The 18,162-nt window shown below is 39.3% G+C and overlaps 1 protein-coding gene across 4 annotated transcripts; it reads left to right on the top strand.

Moving 5' to 3' along the window:
* Positions 1-378: 378 nt before the first annotated feature.
* Positions 379-16,634, top strand: dcaf4 (DDB1 and CUL4 associated factor 4). Of its 4 annotated transcripts, none has more exons than XM_004917244.4 (14): positions 379-950; positions 3,652-3,745; positions 4,694-4,794; positions 6,029-6,183; positions 6,716-6,795; positions 7,237-7,339; positions 8,305-8,448; positions 10,400-10,449; positions 10,941-11,023; positions 12,270-12,368; positions 13,619-13,716; positions 14,242-14,421; positions 14,511-14,625; positions 15,599-16,634. In XM_004917244.4, exons 2-14 carry the CDS (start codon positions 3,678-3,680, stop codon positions 15,805-15,807), a joined length of 1,485 nt encoding a protein of 494 aa, XP_004917301.1. In that variant the 5' UTR covers positions 379-950; positions 3,652-3,677; the 3' UTR covers positions 15,808-16,634. The 4 variants fall into 4 exon arrangements, with proteins under 4 accessions (XP_004917301.1, XP_004917303.1, XP_004917302.1 ...); XM_004917246.4 differs by lacking the exon at positions 379-950 and adding an exon at positions 970-1,375 and having other exon boundaries at positions 12,273-12,368; XM_004917245.4 differs by lacking the exon at positions 379-950 and adding an exon at positions 971-1,375 and having other exon boundaries at positions 4,697-4,794.
* The last annotated feature ends 1,528 nt before the right edge of the window (positions 16,635-18,162 follow it).

Below are 18,162 nucleotides of genomic sequence, written 5' to 3'. Positions count from 1 at the left end.
CTTTCCCCTGTAATGCCCCCTCAGTCAGGCTTCCCCACACTGTTCCCCTTCACAATGACTTTCCCTGTAATGCCCCCTCAGTCAGGCTTCCCCACACTGTTCCCCTTCACAATGACTTTCCATGTAATGCCCCCTCAGTCAGGCTTCCCCACACTATTCCCCTTCACACAGTCTTTCCCCTGTAATGGCCCCCTCAGTCAGGCTTCCCCACACTGTTCCCCTTCACACAGCCTTTCCCCTGTAATGCCCCCTCAGTCAGGCTTCCCCACACTGTTCCCCTTCACAATGACTTTCCCTGTAATGCCCCCCTCAGTCAGGCTTCCCCACACTGTTCCCCTTCACAATGACTTTCCCTGTAATGCCCCCCTCAGTCAGGCTTCCCCACACTGTTCCCCTTCACACAGTCTTTCCCCTGTAATGCCCCCTCAGTCAGGCTTCCCCACACTGTTCTCCTTCACAATGACTTTCTCCTCAATCAGCTTTCCCCACACACCCTTTAGCCTCTTCTTATCATTTCTATCAATTTCTCGCCCCCATCAGCATTCCTCTTACAGAGCCTTCCCCTCCTCTCAGCGTGTCTCTCGCAAAGTCCCTTTCGCATACCTCTCACCCAGCGTTTCTCTTTCAGTTCCCCAGCCATTCCTCAGTCTGTCTTCCGCCCCCAGCCAGCCATTCCCTCAGCGTGTCTCTCACAAAGCCCCTTCCCCTTCGCATACCTCTCACCCAGCATTTCCTTTCCCTTTTCCAGCCACTGAAAAGAACATGAGAAGAGGGAGAACTTACCAACAGCAAAAATTTCTTTTCTGCACTAAGATGACTGGACTTCCGGGTTACAGCCGGATATCCTGTGGGGAGAGACGTCGGGGGCTAGTCGCCGTATCACCATTCTTCAAAAATGTACCCATAGCATGGTGTGGAGTTTTGTTGGGGGCTTTTTGGCTAAATGGGAGGTAATTAAGTAAAATGCAGCTGGACATGGGTAACTTTTGGAGGGTGTAGTTTTCATTTTTTTTAATAAAAATTGTTACTGTTACTATGCCTATTATTCTGCTTGCTGCTCTGACAATCGGTCTATTTATTGGGCTTCTGACGCCCTTACTGTATATGATCTTAGGCTCCCTCCCTTTTATTCCCCACAAGCCGCTGTCGCTATAAATATGACTTTCCAGCGGTTCTGTTTGTAAGTGCCCAGTGCTACGTTTCTCTTCAACCAGCAAACTTGTATGGCCCTCCGCCCACCAGGTGGCAGCGGTGGCAAAAGCTGAATATAGAAGGAAATGCGCGTCGCCTGTCTGGCTGCTGCCCGGCTCTATGGTTGCACATGTGTTTGTTTTCCTCAGACTGCTTCGTGCTTTGAAGGATTTAATTTGGTTTTGTGAGTATTTGATATTGTTGTGCTTTACTGAATGGCTCCTTTCTCTCCCCGTAGCTTCTACTGAAAGGAAGTTTATATGGCTTTATACCCCAAGCATTAGCTTCGGAAGTGTGCTCTAACAGCGCTATAACTGCTAGTAGCCGTGGCCCCATAATGGTTACACATCCTTTTAATATTAATGCTGTCATCGTGAGTTTTAAATATAGGGAAAGCCCGATTATAGTTGTGAGGGCTCACTACTGGACTTGTTTTCATTTTGGGAATAAAGGCATCATAGGGGCCTCTTGGAGTAGAACAAATGGCTAAAGAACATATATTGAGTTACAATTGATTCTTTCGGTATATACAGTCCAGCAGTCCCATTAGTCGAAGACTGTAGGCATGCTGGGAGTTGTAAGGGTAGGGCACCACCTTATTATGTACCCTACACACAACTCTTGCTGTGTTCTCCTATCTCACTATATACAATAAGCAGACATGAAAGCAGCAACTGTACTCACAGGAGAACAATATGTCAATGCACCATCCATGGAACTTAGTCATGTGTATATTAATGATATTCATCTCCATTATAAAGCACTGTATCCCTGTCGTATGTCAGAGCAGTAGTGCTGTAGCAGTAAAAGGGTAACTGGCACAACGAAACACTGGGAAACAGATACTGGAACTAACCAGTCTGAATGTTAAAAGACAAAGCTGTCACATTCTTTGATTAGTAGTCTTAAAGGGACTTCCTCCCTGGTATTATTTTTTTTAAGAAGATAGAGGTTTCTTTATTTGGTTTGTTTGTAGCTTTTATATTTGTATACCCTTCTGTAATATCTAATTTTTGTGTATATATTTTTGGATATTAAAGCTAAAACTGTAATACATCTATCTCTTAAATCAACCTATAGTCTGTACAAAAGTGTGTGTGTGTTACTGTCCCTTAACACTCTTTAGGTAAAAAAAAAAAAGGGAAAACATTTTAACCATTCCACTGCTGGAAGAAAGTGTGTGCTTAAATGTAAATTTAGGTTTTTTTTGTTTCTTGAATTGGTTAAAACGCAGCCATTGACTTTTGTGAAGCAGAATGTTTATGTGTGACTGTTCATGACTTCAGCTGGCTATACACGTGGCGATCTGACGATGGTCGCACGAAACATCGTCAGATCCGCCACACACCATTCAGGGCTGAATCGGCAGGTAAGGAGGGTAGAAACAATAGGATTTCTACCTCCTTCTGCCGATTCAGCGCTGAAGGGAGATTTTGGTCAGGCGCCTTCTATGGCGCCCGATCAAAATTTTCAAACTGGTCTGATCGGCGAGTCGGCCGATATCAGCAGCTTCCTGCGATATCGGTCGACTCGCCGACATACCATACACGCACCGAATATCGTACGAAACGAGGTTTTGTACGATATTATCGGTGCGTGTATGGCCACCTTTCTTTCCGAGCCTGATAAATAAAGGTGTTGGTAGTGTTTTGGACCAGGCTAGGTTGTTGTGCGATTATGCTAGTTTCTAACCTGTGGATAAAATGAGTGTGAGTCTGAGTGCTGAAATATTTAATCCCATGTAGCCACACTCAATGTCACGTGTGTCTGAAGTAGTATGTTCTGGCTCCCTGCTTGCGTGTAAATCAATTATCTGCAAGAAAGTGGTAATGGGATAAATACAAGGCCTAAATACAAAACTTTTATGTATTTATTTGATTTCTTTGTGTATTTATTTTTGGCATACAGTATTTATTTAAAAGTATTCTAATTTAAGATTTTTCTTAAGTAAATATGAAAATGTATTCGTTCTTTGTGCTTACATAGGGGATTGAGTTTCATGGTACAGGTATGGGATCACTTATCCAGAAACCCGTTATCCAGAAAGTTCCAAATTACAGAAAGGCCATCTCCCATAGACTCCATTATAAGCAAATAATTCTAATTTTTAAAAATTGTTTCCTTTTTCTCTGTAATAATAAAACACTACCTCGTACTTGATCCTAACTTAGGTGTAATTAATCCTTATTGGAGGCAAAATATTCCTATTAGGTTTATTCAGTATTATATATAAAAGTGTAATGATTTTTAGCAGACCTAAGTTATGGAGATCCAAATTATGGAAAGATCTCTTATCTGGAAAACCCCCAGGTCCCAAGCATTCTGGATAATAGGTTCCATACCTGCACTTGTGCAACCGCCTCTACTTGCTTTAATTAGATAGGACTAATAAAGGTCGGCTTCCTTAACCCATAACACTGATATATTTTGTCTCTTTGCCTTAATGCAAACTATATGAAGTGAAGTGAAATCTCTGTCCTGATGCAATGGGCCCCAAAAGGGAGAACAAGCGTAACTGGAACAGAAAATACCAAGGACAACGCTTTCCTCAAAGGTGGCTATATTTTATTGTAGCGAGTTCAATAAAATAGTTGTGAGCAACGCTACAGCCTAGAAGAGTGTACTGTGACCAATGCTGACTTAATACAAATTACATATTGCCTAATCGTTGAGCATCCTCCCAGTGATTATAGTTGCTTACCTGAGACCCTGGGCCAGTGCTTGCTGAAAAACTTTCATACCACCATCTTCTCACCTGTTCAAGTGATACCTTGTGGCTGCCCTTGGCTGGGCACATGTGTAGTAAAGTAAAACTGAAGCTCAGATGCAAGAAAGTGAACTGCAAAGTGATAGCAGTGCAGTTCTCTTTAGCCTAGTACCCACCTGGCCAGTGTGTGTATTTCTGTGAAGAGGAGCTATAGCCTGGAGTCTGATGTAAGCAGTCCTAATCACTGCAAGGGGTTCTAATAAAATGTTAATTCCAGTCTTTCTGTGTCTTTAACATATTTGTGGCCCTCCAACTTTGACTGAACCAAACTTCCAGTACCCTCAGCAGCATTTTCAGACTTGTAGTGATACTCCAGTCATTTTGGTCTCTGCCAGCAGTGGGAGAGAAACGGTAACCTCCCTGAACTTATCATTGATTTAAATTAATAAGCCATAAACCCTTCAGCTAAGCATGTATGCAAGAATTCTTCTAGCTGATTAAAAGGTAGGGTCTGCAATTTATGTGTACACCTGTCCAGGTGGCCCAGGCCAAATGGCAGTTTTGTCCATATGTTCAGGCATCCCTGAAAAAAGAAATGTACATTTAGGGTAAGTGAAAGAACATAGGAGGAACTACACATTTTTAGTGATATAGTGATATAAATAGGAACTGAACTGCTCAAAACTTCTAGTTCGGTTATTTTTTTTGCCCCAGAGAATATTTGGTATTGTTGACTCCTCATAACACAGGCAATAATAGAAAGTACACCTTCAAACTCATTCTTATTATTTTTAGTAGGTCTCCATCTGAGGCATCTCAAAGCTCCACCTCCATTCAGTCAAACAAAATGGATAGAACTTCATCTTCCAGCTCTTCTCAAGCCTCAGCTGCTCCAGGTACATTTTTTAAAAGAATTATGGGATAGCAGTTTAAAGGGAAACTCTGGCTTCCAAACCAAAATTTGTTAAAGAGCCCCACATAACACAAAATATACCTATCACTATAATCTTTTATTTCACAAAGTACTAATGAATACCATTTTTATATGCTGAAATCCAGCTGTAAACTCTGTGCATCATTTGAAATTCTGACAGGTGAGAAGGGACTAAAACATTGATGTTACAAATTGTAAGCTGTGTAAAAGTTGTTAGACAGCATGCAGGAACTACATAACCCACAATGCATTGGTGTGTGATGTTCCATTCATCATTGGCATCACGTGTGTAGGGAATTGTGGGATTCGGAGGATGCAGGCTGAGGACAGTCAATTACTGTTACAGTATTAGTTTCCTAGGGTTGACACTTTTTGTTCAAACAAATATCAGCCCAAACTCCATGTCATGTTTTGTGTATGGGTGCAGCATACACCTTGCACTACTACTCTGCTTAAAATTAATCTAATGCTTGTGAGCTTTTTTGCACCTTGTTATATTTCTTTGGCAATTTGTCTTCTCTTTGAAGAAATGTACATCTTACGTAGTTTACAGTAGGATATAGTTTAGAGTTCTGAAAGTGGAATCTCCAGAAGCCTGTTAAATTAGACAAAGCCCTGAGAAGGGAGGTACATGCTTTTAAGAATAATTCTATTTTATTTTGAAACTCTGGGGCACATTTAGTATTAGTGGTTGTATATATAGTTTATGTATGTGAGTATATAGATTGGTAGGTGTGGGTTGTGTGTGCTGGGTTTACTTGGATGGGTTGAACTTGATGGACTTTTTTCAACCCTATGTAACATTTACAAAAGCATGAACGCTCCGAGCGTATTTTTGCCGAATTTTTCGGGCATCCGCACGACTTTTTCGTATGCCGCATAACTTTTCGGCGCTTGTGCGAAAAAAATCGGAAAGTTTTTACCGCTGTTTACAATGGTTCGGTACGAAAATTTCGTGACTTTCGGATCGCCAATACGATATTATCGTGACTAATACGATTTTTTTGTAAGCATTTTTGGAATATTTGCGATCTTCAGAAATTTTCCAATCTGAAATTTTTTTTTTCCAATCCAATTTTCCAATCTGAATTTTTCCCATTCGGGACTCGAATTCATGGATTAGTAAATCTGCCCCTCTGTGTTTGAGTGCAATTATTTCATTATTGAACAAACCTCTTGCTGTGCTTTATCTCCAGAGCTTCCAGGGTTTTACTTTGACCCAGAAAAAAATCGCTACTTTCGCATGCTCCCAGGACACAACAATTGCAACCCTCTGACACGGGAAGGCATACAACAAAAGGAAATGGAGTGCAAGAGACTTCAGCTCCTTGAAGAAGAGAAGAATAGGAAAGTAAGTCGTATCATACTGGAAAGGAATCACAGTGTTGTGGACTTTTTGTATCAATTCCTGCATTACAAATTTCCTTAGTAACTACATCTAGCATCATTTTTTTTTATACCTTTAAGGATTTTGATGTCTTGCTTTTCTAATTATGAATGGGATGTCTGTCTGAACCAGTATATACTGTTACATCAATGTAGGTGCAGCTGTATTGACCACAGAATCTGAGAAAAGTACTAGACTAATCAAGAGCTCCATTGACCTCTATTGTCATGTTATTATGACATTGCTCTCAAATATATGGAAACAGTTGGATAGCACTAGTATAGAGTAATCTTTGCCCCTGTCTAGTTCATGAACCATGATCAGGGGTTGAATATTTTATAATACAATGTATTCTTCTTTACTTCAATTTTTCTCATTAACAGTCTTAAATGAGAATGTTGTTAGGGGGAAAATAATTTTGTTGTAAGAAGATTAGTGAATGTTAGCAGTAGAATTACAGCTAATTCAGATACTGCTTTTGTACTATTTTAAGTAGAAATCTGGACCTGGATTAAATTCTGCTTTGTTGCTGAGAAAGAGACAGCTTGGATTGGTGCCTTTCACAACATATTGTAGGTGAGAAGCTTTTGTGCTGTATCTAACCTGTCAGTTTGAAGTCTTCCAAATATATTTCCACAAGCCCCAATATATTCTGTAGTAATGTACATTGCTAAACCCACCCATTTTCACAGTTAATATAGTTAAAATAAATGAAATTAAAATGCAGTTCTAAGCAAATTAAATGATGCTTAATTAAAAATGTTCAATAATTTTAAATGTAATTGCAATTGAAAGAATTAACTGTCCCTTTCTTTTCTCCACAGTGCTGGTTGTGACTCCTGAAATAATATAACTGAGCTAGCTTATTTTCAGACCAACTGACTTTTTCAATATTGTTTCAAGAGTCAGAACTACATTAACTGGCCTCATATATTATTATTCACATTTAAACTGTTTCTTTCTAGTATGATTATAAAAATTATAATAAATATATAGCACCAATCTGTTTCTCTCTAGGAGGATCCATGAAATGAAAGTGAGCTGTATGCAAAGAAAAGTGGTGCACATAAACAGCCCTGAAAGAGAAGGGGGCAGAGCACGCAGGTTTGAATTTATAATGGTAAGTTTATATAACAGATAGCAAATTCTGTAATAATAGTAAAATTGCACATATGGACTAGCAGATAATAAAGGAATAATGTACAATATAAGGGCAGTAGAAGTCACAAATGAGTTTCATTACCATATCAGTGCAGAAGGCTGCAGAGTGAGTGCTCATCTGGGTATTGATTTCCAAGATGACTTTCATAATTCATTCATAACAGTGGCTATGTTGTGTTTTTTAATATAAGCGTTTTTATAAATCATGGCTCTTGACACCACTGAGGCATGATTACAATTGGTGACATCACTAATAGCCTGTTTAGTGTCTTATACAGATTTTTTGTGGGTTTTATTTATTATAGTGTGATTTAGTCAATATTGGGATTATATAATCCAAAAAAACATTTTAGCTATAATTAGTAGTTTAAAAAAATGATATTATTTTTATGGATGAACCTAATCCGGGATTAGATTCTGAAATTCATAGCGTTTAGCTAAATTGCAAGATTTTAAAGCTCTAGTTAACTGAATATGACTGAAGTTAGATTTTTTTTTCCCTCACATTTTTGCTATGAAAATTAGTGTGGATCAAGTGTATTTGGCTAGTAATGATGAGTGGGTAGTAAATATTTTAATCTGCTCCTTGCCAACCTGCACCATATATTTTGTGAAAGGACTGAAAGTATTCAAATGCAAGTATTATTTTGTGTAGGGATGTGCATAATCCATGATTGGGATGGAATCTGAATTCTAATTTGCAGATTACATCTGGATAAAAAGTCACCCTAATAATTGCATAATTTGGGGAAAAAAAAGTTGCCTTTTTTTGTACTTTAGGTCACATAACTTTTGAGGTTAGACTACAGTTTGGCTAAGCACTATGGGCATTGTGTGAATGCTGTATTTGGTGAATCCACTGTTCAATGTAATTAGTGACTTGCCGAACTCTGCATGTTTATAAAGCCTCTTCTTATTTTCCAGGCAGATTCAGCCTATGAGAGATTATTTGCAGTGAATGATGGCGACTATGGATTCTGCAAATATGGGCTGCTAAATCTCGATGGTCTGTGGAAGGAAGCACCCACAGTAGAGCGGCAAGATCACACATATATCTCACACCAGAAGGTGCTAAATGGAATCTTTTGTGACTGTTTCTTGTGGTTTACTTATTTCACCAATGTATAAGATATACTCAGGAATTCCCAGACTATGTGTTTTGTACTTCCTTTGTGTCCAAAATGAGAGCTGTCTAAAAAGACTTGCTTCCATTCTCTGAGTACCATTTCCTTGTAGGCACGAACTTAACCTGAGCCCAGGCTGCATGAAGGTGTTGTGCTTACCTTTAAATTAACTTTTAGTATGATGTAGAGAGTGCTAGTTTGAGACAGTTTGCAGTTAGTCTTCATTTTTTATTATTTGCAAGTTTTGAATTATTTAGCTTTTGGTTCAGCAGCAGCTCTCCAGTTTGGAATTTTGGCAGCAGTCTGGTTCCTGGGGTCCAATTTAACCTAACACCAGGCAGTGATTTGAACAAAAATAAATTGGCCAGATCTCAATCGAATTAGCCCAATATCGGCCACCCGTAGGTGGTGATTTCGGGAGAGGATCTGCTCGCTTGGCAAACTCACCAAACGAGTGAATATTAGCATGTATGGCCACCATAAGAGATGGCTTAACTAAAAAGATAAGTAATAAAAACTAATAATAAGAGTAAAATTGTAGTCTCACAGAGCAATAATTTCTTGGCTGCTGGGTCTGTTACCTCATCTGAAAGCTAGAACATGTTAGAAGAGGAAGGCAAATAATTAAAAAAAACTATAAAAAATAAAAAATTAAGACCAATTGAATATTTGCTAAGAATAGGTCATTCTAAAACATACTTAAAGGACAGTGCAACTTAAAATATAATTTTTTGCCTAATAAAAGAAACCAAAATTCTAAGCAGCTTTGCAATATACATTTATTACAAGCTTGTAATGGTTTTTGAGTCATTTGTATATATAATTACTATTAGAAGCAGTGTTTGCCTGTCCTTTTCTATTCTCTGGCCTGGTGGCTCAGACTGTTGAAACATTGTAAGACAAGGCAGCAGGCTGACAGACCTGTATTGCTGGAGAAGCAAGACCTTTGCAACATTGTATAACATGTAACAACCAGGAGTTCAGCAAATGCAGCTTTCAATAGCAAATACATTTACAAATAACGTTTAAAAATTTGTAGCACTTTAATTTTTTCATATTGGAAAGTTGTTTAGAATTATGTTTTCTTTCATTATGCAAAACATTATTTTTGGGGTTGACATGCCCTTTAAACTTAACCTGAAGGTGAACAATCCCTCTAAGTCTGCTCTCTAGCTTCCATCTTACCTTTTCAGTGCTGGCCTTGACCAAAGTGTCAGATAAAAGGATATAATTACTTGGTTTGTTCCCTGTAAATTCTGCTTATATGTTTCTAATGGGGCACTTAAAGCAAAATAATCCTTCAATAATAATCAGCCTTCAGCCTCTTTGTTCATGCTAAAGTTATTGTAAGCATTAAATATATTCTGTTACATCGTTTAGCTCCAAAATGGCCAGTCCACATTTTATTTCCTTTAAATGTTTTATAATTGCATAATTTATGCATTAAAAATGTAGATTAATCCCACTGTTTATTAACAACATATTAACAAGATTTTATCAGTAATACATTTTGGGATACTACCTTTTGGGTGAAGCAACACAGGGCTACCAATAGCAGCTACTTGTTGTGGCTACTAAAATGGACAGTGCTGATCATTTACTGATGATTGTCTCTACGTGTGTTTTAGCAGAGGTGATTCTCAGTATTTTCTATGGCAGGGTATTTTCTGGCGTTTAGTAGTCGTGAAAAAGTAGCTGCCACTAGTAGCTCAGTGTGTCTTCACCCTTAGAGAGCTAGGGATTAGAATGCCTGATCAAAGGGGAAACAAACCTTCCCATTCTCCCAAAGACCTGTAAGAAGCTTTAACAGGGTCTTTGAGAAATCCATAATCATTTACTGGAAAACACTGTCGCTTCAGTAACTTATGTTGAAATTTGTTGTTTTTATATCACAGGTGATTGCAGCATGTTGGGCATCAGTGACCGGACCTGATTCACACATTCTGTATCCTTGTTATGCCAAAAGAAAGCACCCATACACCTATTTATATGAAGTGACACTAATGTCAGCAACTGTATGTCTTAACAGGTCCATAAAAGACATGTTTTTATTGCTCTCTTTCTAGTCATTGTACATCACGCTGTTGAGCAAGGGAAAAAATGGTCTCCCATACAAATACTTGTTAAAATAAAAAAGGCACTTGCAGTAAACCTCTTTTCCACCACTTATCCAGATACCAAGCAGTCTGGATAACCAATAACATACATAAACCAGATACCAAGCAGTCTGGATAACCAATAACATACATAAACCAGATACCAAGCAGTCTGGATAACCAATAACATACATAAACCATTGTAATACTTTTGAGCAATGATAGTAGCAGGTTTAAGACTTACAGCACAAGTCTTTCTGGTTAACTGGTAGAAGTGCTAATAATTATAGAACAATATTAGGTTGGCTCCTCTGTATTATGGTCCTTAATCTCTGAATAGTGTGTGCCTCTTGGAAGGTGAAGAAACTCGAGGCTGCCTCAGTCTTATTCCAGCTTGCATATTCAGGAATCTGGATGACTCTGGTACCGTTATTTTTTTCAGGTCAAAGTCTGATTACTGTTAAAATATTCCATTATTATTTTTATTATACTTTTTCAACCAATTGTCCTTTTAATTAGACATTATGAGGTTATGGCTTTTTAATTGCCATCCTCAGGCATGGGGGTCCCTACCTGGCCAGGTTTGTCCTGATATTTATTCTAGCAAATCTAAAATACACTGTAATCCATCTTTTAGTCATGTGACTACAATTCTTTGTCTGCTTATTTCCATGTATAATATTGCGTACCTTTTCTGATTTACTGTGTATTTCCTTAAAAACTCTGAGCCTATTTTCCATTTGTTCCCTGTTATCCTTCTCCATTGAAAACATATGATTTATCTTGCTACATTCTTTTGATATAAAGGTGTTAACATCTCTTCATGCAGATCTTTATGTGGTCTAGCTCCATTTTATGGCTTTTTTGTGTAATTTTTTTTTCACCAGCACATTTACACAGAGATTATAGATCGTCCACATCAGTCCCTACCCCAGCTGAGTTTATAATCTAAGGTCCTTATCATATTCACATAGTAAGGGTCAATTTTTATCAGGAGCCCTTTAACCTTCCTGTAAAGGTGGCCATACACGCACCGATAATATCGTACGAAACCTCGTTTCGTACGATATTCGGTGCGTGTATGGTATGTCGGCGAGTCGACCGATATCGCAGGAAGCTGCTGATATCGGCTGACTTGCCAATCGGACCAGTTTGAAAATTTTGATCGGGCGCCATAGAAGGCGCCTGACCAAAATCTCCCTTCAGCGTTGAATCAGCAGAAGGCGGTAGAAATCCTATTGTTTCTACCTCCTTACCTGCCGATTCAGCCCTGAATGGTGTGTGGCGGATCTGACGATGTTTCGTGCGACTGATGGTCACACGAAACATCATCAGATCGCCACGTGTATGGCCAGCTTAAGTTTTTGAAGTGTGGGAGGAAATCAATTTAAGAATTGAAAAAAACAGTCAAACTTGTAGATAGTACCCAAGCCAGAATTAGGATCCCATTACTACAAGGCAGAAGTTCTACCCACAGAGGTACCCTGCTGCAGACTGTTCTGTACTTGGCATGACAGTTCACAGTACAGTGCCCAGCAAGTTTATGACCGTTTATTCTAAAATAAATGATGGCACCTTTAGAGCTTGCTCAAGGGTTACTTGCAGAATGGTGGTATTAGCTGTAATATATTTAGGATAGGATTATAATTTTACTTTAAATTACTTTTAGAAGATGACTGCTCTGCTATACTCTACAAAGTAAAAATCTCTGATGTTTGGTCATGTGCGTGGTGCTCTAACCCTCAAATGGAGAGTAGCTATTCTGCAGGTAAGAATGTGTCCTCCAATGCTGTTAATTTAATATGTTATAAAATAATTGGTTTGATTACTATTCATGTGGAACTGCAGCTGCTTGCATAGTTACATAGGTTTTAGGTAACAGAATGGGAGTCACTTGCATGATAAAAAAAACAATTTTTGCCCCACTGACTCCCAGCTAAGCTTCTTTTCAGGTTGCTTGTTGATATTTTAAATTCCGTCCTCTTTTACCAGAAATATTTTTCTGCATTTGTGTAGAGAGCACAACTGCAAGGGCAACACCTAGGGGCTGATTTACTAAGACACGAATTCGAATCCGAATTGGAAAAATTCCGATTGGAAAACGTACATTTTGCGACTTTTTCGTATTTTTGCGATTTTTTTCGGCGAAAGTTGCGCAAAATCTGGCGATTTTTTCGTAGCGTTAAAACTTGCGCGAAATGTTGTGCCTTTTAAGTTTTAACGCTACGAAAAAGGCACGACTTTTCGCGCAAGTTTTAACGCTACGAAAAAATCGCCAGATTTTGCGCAACTTTCGGAATGCCTACGAAAAACTCACGTTTTTTCGCGCAAATCATATTGGTAACGAAAAAGTCGCAACAATTTTCCGAAAAAATTGCAAAATACCGATCATTACGAAAAAAACGCAATCGCAATACTAATACAGTACAAAAAAGGTCTGGAAAATGTAAGTTTAATGTATCTAATGTTGACTTCTAACTGCTATATTTTGCGTTAAATACTTTTGTCTTTGAGGCTTATATCAGGCTAGAAGCCATGCTAACTCTAGACTAGTTACTTAAGGAGCATTGTTAATATTTGCACCCTGGGACTCTACTCTAAGGGGCAGATTTACTAATCCACGAATTTGAATCATGAATGGGAAAAATTTGGATTGGAAACGAAAATTTCTGAAGATCACAAATATCCCGAAAATGCTTATGAAAAAACCGTATTACTCACAATAATATCGTATTGGCGGACTTTTGGGCGAAAGTCACAAAATTTTCGTACTGACCATTGTAAACAGCGGCAGAGCCTTTCCGAATTTTTCGCGTGGCCGCGAAAAAACGGCAAAAATTACGTTTGGAGTGTTTGGGTCTTAGTGAATCTCCCCCTAAGTCTTGAATTAGAATTGTAAGCTCCTGGTGCCCTAGTTCTTATTTCTTATATTAACGCTCAAATGCACAGATCATCTGTTGGTAAAAAATAAAATGTAAAGTAGCCATTTCATAGTACTTTTTTTTGCTTTTCTATAAGGGTTAAAGCGGCAAATCTGGTTAATAAATGTCATTCCGGACATCCGCAGCACTTTCATAACAAATAGTGATGTATTGGCCCAGCAGTTTGCTACTAAGGTGAGTTTTAAAATCAATAGATCTGAACAGGGCCTGAACTAGGTGGGTAGGCCTAGGGCACAACCATGGTGGGGGCAAGGCACATACCTCTTCACCCTGCCTGTCTACCCCTTCTGTACCTTCTGTTAACTTGCATCAGCGGCAGGAGAAATGCATTCATCCACAAGCGCAATGCAGAGGTGACGCAGGGGGAAGGAAGATGAGATGTGAGGGGGGTGAGGCAATTCATGACTTGCATTTAAGATTTGGCCCAGCTCTGGATCTGAATATGTTCTGCTGACCCCAACACACCTCTTGGTTACACAGAAGCACAGGGTGTGCAAGCCTCTACTTCAGTATTTGCTAAGCCCCTTTACAGATCCCAAATACATAAGAGTCCCAAAAATGGCAGCTTGAGAACTGGCTGGTTCTGTTGCTACTGATTTTTATTTTCTTAGGTGTTGGGCCACCTTAATTATTCTAGATAGCAGTTGGCAAATATTACACTTGTTGTTGGTAACTCCCTAATTGCCATTTTGGTTGCAGACATTGCTGCTGTACAACGGTTTGCGCTCAGGAGAGGTTTTCTCCCTTGACTTCCGTGTGCCTACTACATGCCCAGCTTACTTCAGAAAGGCCACATCTTTCACTCAGAACTCTGCTATCACCTCTTTACGTCTTCTTCAGGATGAAAACTACTTGATGGTGGCAGACATGTCGGGACAGGTACATTGGTACATTTCTGTTTATATGTAAATGAGAGCAGGTTTTCTTTTGTTAGTTTTCTCATTTTACATCTGTGCTTCCATAACCAGATTAAACTGTGGGATGTGAGAATGCAGAAAAGTGTGAAGCACTACAAGGGACACAACAACAGTTATGCAATTCTGCCATTACATGTGAAAGAAGATGAAGGATTGCTAATGGCAGGTAGGAATCGTTATACACAAGGTAGTTCTGTTTGTAATGCATAATCTCCAATGGGGTGTCAAAATAAGACACTCCCAGTAATTATAATGGCTTGACTGGGTGGGCATGCACAGTAGAGTGAAAAGACAAACTTAAAAGCAAATTTTAGAACTTAGATGTAAAAACCCAGCTTTTCACTCTGCTATGCATACTACTGAGTCTGAGGCCACAGGCTTACAGCAGTACCCTAGGTTGGCCCCAGGGTCTTGGGTTAGCAATTATAAGCACTTGGGTGTGCCTTACACTTTCCTTCTCCTTTAATACTCCAAAACAGCAGGGTAGGCTTGTGCCTAGGGTGCAGTTTGGTGGGAGGGGGAATTACATAGTTCCTACTGCTCCCTCCATACCTTCTTTGCACTGGGGTTGGCTGGGACTGACACAAGTGGTGGTAAATGACCTGGGGAGGAAGGGTTTGGCAGCAAGTAGAAACCGGTTGACCTGAGGGATGGGGCGGAGGTATCTCCCAGCCGATCACTTATGTTTGTTAACCGAGTGTATCAACAGTCTATATTATTTAAACATTTTTTGCTCCATAGTGTTGCAGTGCTCTCTTACTTCTAGAAAGGTAGTCCAAACCTTTGTTAAAGGGGATGTAAAACCAAAAAATAAAATTTTGATAATGAAAGAAAATATAACTCCTTGTAACTTTTTCAGTTCACATTACAGATATTCCTTAGTTTTAAAGTTACTTGTAAATGTAATTGCAGTGTAAACAGTTACCTTTGAGCCTTTGTGTACCTGCAGTCCAGTTGGACATTGCCTTCCCAAATGGCTCCATAAACCCAACTTACTGATAAGGGAAGCAAGCATGCCAGAAAATAGAGCCATTGCTGTGTATCAGTGTTCCCAAAGTAGGCATCAGTGGGAAATTTACAGCTTGTAGATTGCTTTTCCCATACCTGCTAAATAACTTGAGTGTTGCTTTCTCCCTCAGTGGGCCAAGACTGTTACACGCGCATCTGGGACCTAGCGGACACCAGGTTGTTGAGAACTATACCATCTCCACATCCAGCTGCAAAGGACTCCATTCCAAGTGTGGTTTTCTCTCCTTACCTAGGAGTAAAGGGACACAAGATTCCTGGCCTGCTCATGGCTGTCAACAGAGACATGTATTTGTATAGCTACAATCCCAGTCATCTCTGATATAAACGGGGAGTCCTATTCAGTGCATTATGTGCCACAAGGTCATGTTTCCAGTACAATACATTATGATAAACTGTTGGGACTTTAAATGAGCAGTGGAGATAATGTTTTCTGAGAAAGCTTGCCAGTGCTTACTAGCTTCTATTATAATTGTCTGATTGGAGATTCCAACCCCAAATCTTTTTTTAAAACAGTGCAATGCTTTGCTTCACCAAGAGGGCTTTCTGCTTTTGTGGTACATATTATCCCATGGTAGATTTTGAGATGCGTATGATAATAATCATTCTGTTACCAGTATTTCAGCGGGACATGTTTAATGACAACTGCATACAAAATGGATATGTACCCTTTCAGTGGTTTGTGTTGGCCAGCATAAGGAACACAGGGCAGTTATCCATGGCAGCCAACCAGTGTTTTGCGTTTACTGCTCTACGGTGAGCTGGTGGAAAAGGGCTGTTGCAAAAGCTTGCTGAACAGAGGTTTATTAGTAAATGAGTCCTAGTGTGCCCTAATACTAGGGAACTGTGCTGCTGTGCAGAGACTATGCCAATGCAGGTTTAAATATATAACAATTACCACCAATGACAAATGGGTACATTTCTGTAAAGAAGGGAGGGATGGTTATTGATCCCAGTGTGATGCATAAGTGGGCTTCTCTGGGAGGTTCTCTGTATAATCACTTGCTGCCACAGGCTGATTTAGAAAATCTGTATGAAAAGGTAACATTCTATGTTAGTTTTTTCCCTTTGTTGAAGGTTTTATGAAAGCATTTTTTGCACTTTGTAACCATATAATTAGGGTTATTAAAAAGAGAGGTTTATTTTTTACTCTGTTTACTATGTACTGTATTTTACTGAGGCTCTAGGTCAGGGATCCCCAACCTTTCTTACTCGTGAGCCACAGTCAAATGTAAAAAGACTTGGAGAGCAACATTTAAGTTCAAGATAAGGGCTTAGATTGGCTATTAGGTAGCCTCTATGCACACTATCAGCTTACAGGAGGCTTTATTTGGTAGTAAATCTTTTTATTCAACCAAAACTTGCCACCAAGTCAGGAATTCAAAAATAACTCCCTGGTTTGGCGGCACAGAGAGCAACATCCAAGGGGCTGGTGAGCAACATGTTGCTCATGAGCCACTGACTGGGGATCACTGTTTTTTTTCTGCGCTTTATGAGCTTTTTTTTATCATACTGCAAACTTATCTTTACCTATTGCTCCTGTGAATATGTATCAACATTCATAAATATTTAACAACTCTTTTATGCTGCTTACTTAATGATCTTCTGAGTTCTAAATGGGCCTTCCAAGTGAAGGCTAAAGTGAAATTCTGCCCCATAAAGAAGGAGTTGAAGTGTATAAAGGAAATGACACAGTTGAGCTCCAGTTGCAGAAGGCCTTGGTTCTTAGTGAGACAAAGGTTGCTGGAAAGTACATTGTACATTTGGTTTCAGAGACTTCAGGTTATATGAATGGGAGAGTTCTAGGCTAGAGTTGTGCTGCAATTCATTCAGTGTGAATTCCTATTCCCATGGTAGGTTTTTTATTTTTTAATGTCATTTTCATATTAGAACTAAGTTGCTTGCAGGCAAGTTTCAGCTATAGAAACTGCTACATCATCAGGATGAATGCTGCACTGCCCACCCTGCCTCCTGACCCAAACACCTCCTCATTAAGAGCTCACTCTTAGAGGTGTATTTATGAAGACAAACATCACTGGTGATGTTGCCCATAGCAACCAATCAGATCTTTGCTTTTGTTTCCTAACTTTTTGTTCAAACGAAATTGCTGATTGGTTGCTATGGGCAACATCGCCGGTGATGTTTGTCTTCAGTGTTAATAAATACACACAAACACATGCCCCAGTTACTGCTCCTGACAAGTGTGCAGAATCAGGATTTTGGGGGCAGATTTATCAAAATGTGAGTTTTATACCTTAGTACATAACAACTCAACCACCTATTATTCATTACTATGAGATTTTTAGAAGCATATTTATCAATGGTTGAAAATCCCATAGGAATAAATAGAATGTGGGTGAGTTTTTATGTATTGAGCTCTAAACTCACATTTTGATAAATCTGCCCCTTAGTCGGACTGCAGGAGAGATGCTTTATGGGAAATTTGAATTAGGCAACTAAATTTAGGTAGGCTTTTCAAACAAGTCTCTATGTTTCTAGGGGTTTTCTTGTGCTTTAACAATGGAAGCTATTTGTAGATCAACTCTTGATGCAACGATAAGTCTCAAATTATCACATTCCTATATTAAGGGCTCTGGCACACGGGGAGATTAGTCGCCCGCGGCAAAGCTCCCTGTTCGCGGGCGACTAATCTCCCCGAGTTGCCTTCCCCTGCCAT

The sequence above is a fragment of the Xenopus tropicalis genome, chromosome 8, assembly GCF_000004195.4.
Source record: "Xenopus tropicalis strain Nigerian chromosome 8, UCB_Xtro_10.0, whole genome shotgun sequence".
NCBI classification, from domain to species: domain Eukaryota; kingdom Metazoa; phylum Chordata; class Amphibia; order Anura; family Pipidae; genus Xenopus; species Xenopus tropicalis.
Note: the sequence above shows the minus strand (reverse complement) of the source record. Positions and strands in the feature narration are given on the sequence as shown.